Source organism: Ochlerotatus camptorhynchus, unplaced genomic scaffold, assembly GCF_037179485.1.
Source record: "Ochlerotatus camptorhynchus isolate MF236.1 unplaced genomic scaffold, CSIRO-AGI_Acam_v1.1 ptg000176l, whole genome shotgun sequence".
Lineage (NCBI taxonomy): Eukaryota > Metazoa > Arthropoda > Insecta > Diptera > Culicidae > Ochlerotatus > Ochlerotatus camptorhynchus.
The window spans coordinates 2,502,632-2,505,948 of record NW_027040666.1 but is presented as its reverse complement, the minus strand read 5'-3'; the positions used below and the strand labels follow the sequence as shown (position 1 = coordinate 2,505,948).

Below are 3,317 nucleotides of genomic sequence, written 5' to 3'. Positions count from 1 at the left end.
AACATGTTATAACTCTCCAGTCTGGACAGCGTTTAAGAGTTTCGACAAATTATATACGTTTAGCCGCGGATACACTTGCATGAGCATGAGTATTATTTATATAATAAATTATTGTCACGCTTATGTTAAATTCTCATTTGATGACAGTCGAAGCGCGCCGCTCATAAGCGCGCTGCAACCCCGCTCATAAGGATTCTACACAGGTGTGTAACATAGATAGCATTTTATGACAGCGGCTTGAGGAGCGAATCCTGGATAATGAGCCGCCGTATGTTAAATCAATGGGCGCAGTCGTACGGCCATAAAAAGAGAACAGATGGTAAAATCCCATTTTGAGAAATTATCATGCCACACACAATATGAGCTGAAAACTGTGTGAGTGCCGAAGATCCAAAACGATTTAACGTAAACGCGCACTTTTATTAGCGTTTCCGCAATTACTTATAATGCACGCAATGCGCAATGTTTGGCTGGAAATCTAATCTGGGCCAACATGCGCAATGCAGTCTCGATTATATTCACCCCGGGAGCTATTTGACAGCTCCAGTGTAATGTCTATGTACCCCGAAAATTCTGGTACTCTGGTTCTGTCAAATCGAATAATGGTGGAGTAAATTTACAATTGGTCTTATTTTTGATTAACTCTTTTTTTTCACATTTTTGAGTTTTTGTTGTTGTTTCTTATTTTTGTAAAAACATTGATATTTTTTAAATAATCTTCCAATTGACTCAGCTTGACGGGATCGGAAAGTGTCTGTCTATGCTTGTGTGTATGAGAGCGCGAAATCACAATTTTCTTAAACGTATTTCTCGGCAACCGCTCTACCGAATTGAACGCAACACGAACCAAATGAAAGGTACCATGATTTTATATAATGTCAATGAACAGATTTTTAATCGATTAACTGGTTCCGGTGATTTGGACGGAAAAAGATTCGAAAATCACGGAATTCGGGAACTAAGGGGTTTTCTCGGTAACCACATAACCGAATTAAACGAAACAACCAGCAAATAAAAGGTATTATGATCACATTGAATGATGTTGATCAAATTAAGAATCGGTCAACTATTTTCAGAGATATGGGCGGCACAAGTTCCGAAAAACATGTATTTTGGGAACTAAGTCATATTTATCGGTAACCACTAATGTGAATTGCTCGCGTCAACCACCAAACGAAAAGTATCATAATCCCATAGCCTCACCTATAGAACATCATTGAACAGATTCAGAATTGGTCAACTGGTGCAGGAAATGTTGTAGGAACATGTTCCGGAGAATGTGAACCATGATACTAAATTTGAACGGTAAGGAATAAAACCTATCATGTGAGAAAACAAATTACTTCAAAACATGATAACCAAATGAATTGTGGCGATTTCGAGCGCCGCGGACCACATTTGTCAGTTTCGGGCATGTCCCAGATGCTCCCGGGGAATTGAATCAAAACCCATCATGCCAAATAATGAATTTTTCAAATTTTCATCAAGTCGATTAAATTCCAATCTTATGTAAGGATCGTTATGAGGAAAACAATGCAACATCAGTAATACGTCTCACTGATAATTTATTCTTGGCTTGAGTTCGACGTCCACATTAAGTGAAACAAAAACATATTTTCTGATGTGAGAAAAGTTGTGCCAGCAACGATGACCCCATTGCTTACGTACGGTGGAGACATCTACAATTTGTAAGTGGGTACGTGAAACTAAGGTTTTCTGTCTAGATACTCAGGGGTTGATTATATTACAGACCCCGGTAAACTGAATTAAGCGTGTAAATCTCGAGAACGAAATATTTTCAAGCGCTTTGTAAACATCAATGAGCGTGTATTTTTTGTGTAGACTTAATAATCCGCATAAGCGGAAGTTTCGTTTTTGAATTGCCCTGTGCAAGTGACGAATGTTTTGTTTTCACTCAACTTTCGAGTGTAGTGGTGCAAAGTTTTGCTTCTTCGGTTCGCCGTGGGCGGCCCTGAGCTCGGCCGATGATGCTTTTGAAGTTTTCGTGGGAGTGCAAGAAAGATAGCATAGTCAGTGATTATCGCCATCCTTCTCCTTGTCTGCCAAAACGCCAAAACTAGAAAATCAAAACAAAACATTACTTCTGTGAAGTTGGAGCAGGTTTTCGTTATTTTTGTTTTTAAAATATTTAGTTAACATAACTAATAAAATACAACCTAGGACCCGGAACACAACAAGCTAAGCATTAAGGTAACGCATAGCCAACCAGCGGATAAACTACCTCAAAATGGATGATCAAGGATGTCCGCGTTGTAAAACCACCAAGTATCGTAATCCATCGCTGAAGTTGATGGTAAATGTCTGCGGTCACACACTATGCGAAAGTTGTGTAGAACTGCTTTTCCTGAAAGGATCCGGTTCATGTCCGGAATGCAATGTGGCCCTGCGTCGAAGCAATTTTCGAGTGCAACTGTTTGAGGATTCCAACGTCGACAAAGAGGTTCAGATCCGGAAGAGAATTTTAAAGGATTTCAATAAAAAAGAGGACGATTTTAATTCGTTGGATGAGTACAATGATTACCTGGAATTGATAGAGGAATTGGTGTTCAATCTGTGCAACAACATCGACATCATAAACACGAACAAACGAATCGAACAATACAAGAAGGAGAACAGGGATACGATCTTGAAGAATAAAACAAAGCTTAGCAAAGATGAATTCGAATTGGAACAGCTGATTGAAATCGAGAAAGAGCAATCTGATCAACGGAAAAAAGAATTGACAATGATCGAGACTGAAAACCGCAAACAGAAGGCAAAAAATAAGGAAGATCTCATTGATTCTTTGATGGAAAGCTACGAAGATGCCAGCACAATCGTGGATAAGTTTGCCCAACGAGCCGAACAGCAGCAGATTCCGTTGCCGAAACCGATGGCTCCCCCGGCGCCGAAGACGACTCATTTCTCGACCGGTATTAAATTCCAGTCGCAACATGGATTCCTACCAGTGCCTAAAATCGAGGAAGGTCCTACCTATATCTACGAACCACAGGTATACCCGAAAGAAGGCCCAATTCAACCGACCATGAGTGACATTGATAGCAAGGGTTATACCAAGTATATAAGGTGAACAATAGCATACATTGCTTGAAGTCCTTTTTGTAATTATCTTCATCTACTTATTTTTTTAGGGCTGAAACGCAAGCGGAGCGAGCAGGTGGTTTCAGGACCAACATTTCATGCTTACGAGCGATTCAGGACGCGCTTGTTGGATTGTATCATGGCTGTTAAGAGTTCCATGAATTTTGTTATCATTTAATCATCTATTACTATTCATAATAGAGTAACGTAAGCAT

At 39.7% G+C, this 3,317-nt stretch overlaps 1 protein-coding gene across 2 annotated transcripts; it reads left to right on the top strand.

Annotated features, from left to right (window-relative positions):
- Positions 1–1,950: 1,950 nt before the first annotated feature.
- Mat1 (CDK-activating kinase assembly factor) lies at positions 1,951–3,317 on the top strand. 2 transcript variants are annotated; one of them, XM_065222553.1, is made up of 3 exons: positions 1,951–2,121; positions 2,182–3,087; positions 3,153–3,317. In XM_065222553.1, exons 2-3 carry the CDS (start codon positions 2,249–2,251, stop codon positions 3,250–3,252), a joined length of 939 nt encoding a protein of 312 aa, XP_065078625.1. In that variant the 5' UTR covers positions 1,951–2,121; positions 2,182–2,248; the 3' UTR covers positions 3,253–3,317. The 2 variants fall into 2 exon arrangements, with proteins under 2 accessions (XP_065078625.1, XP_065078624.1); XM_065222552.1 differs by having other exon boundaries at positions 1,951–3,087.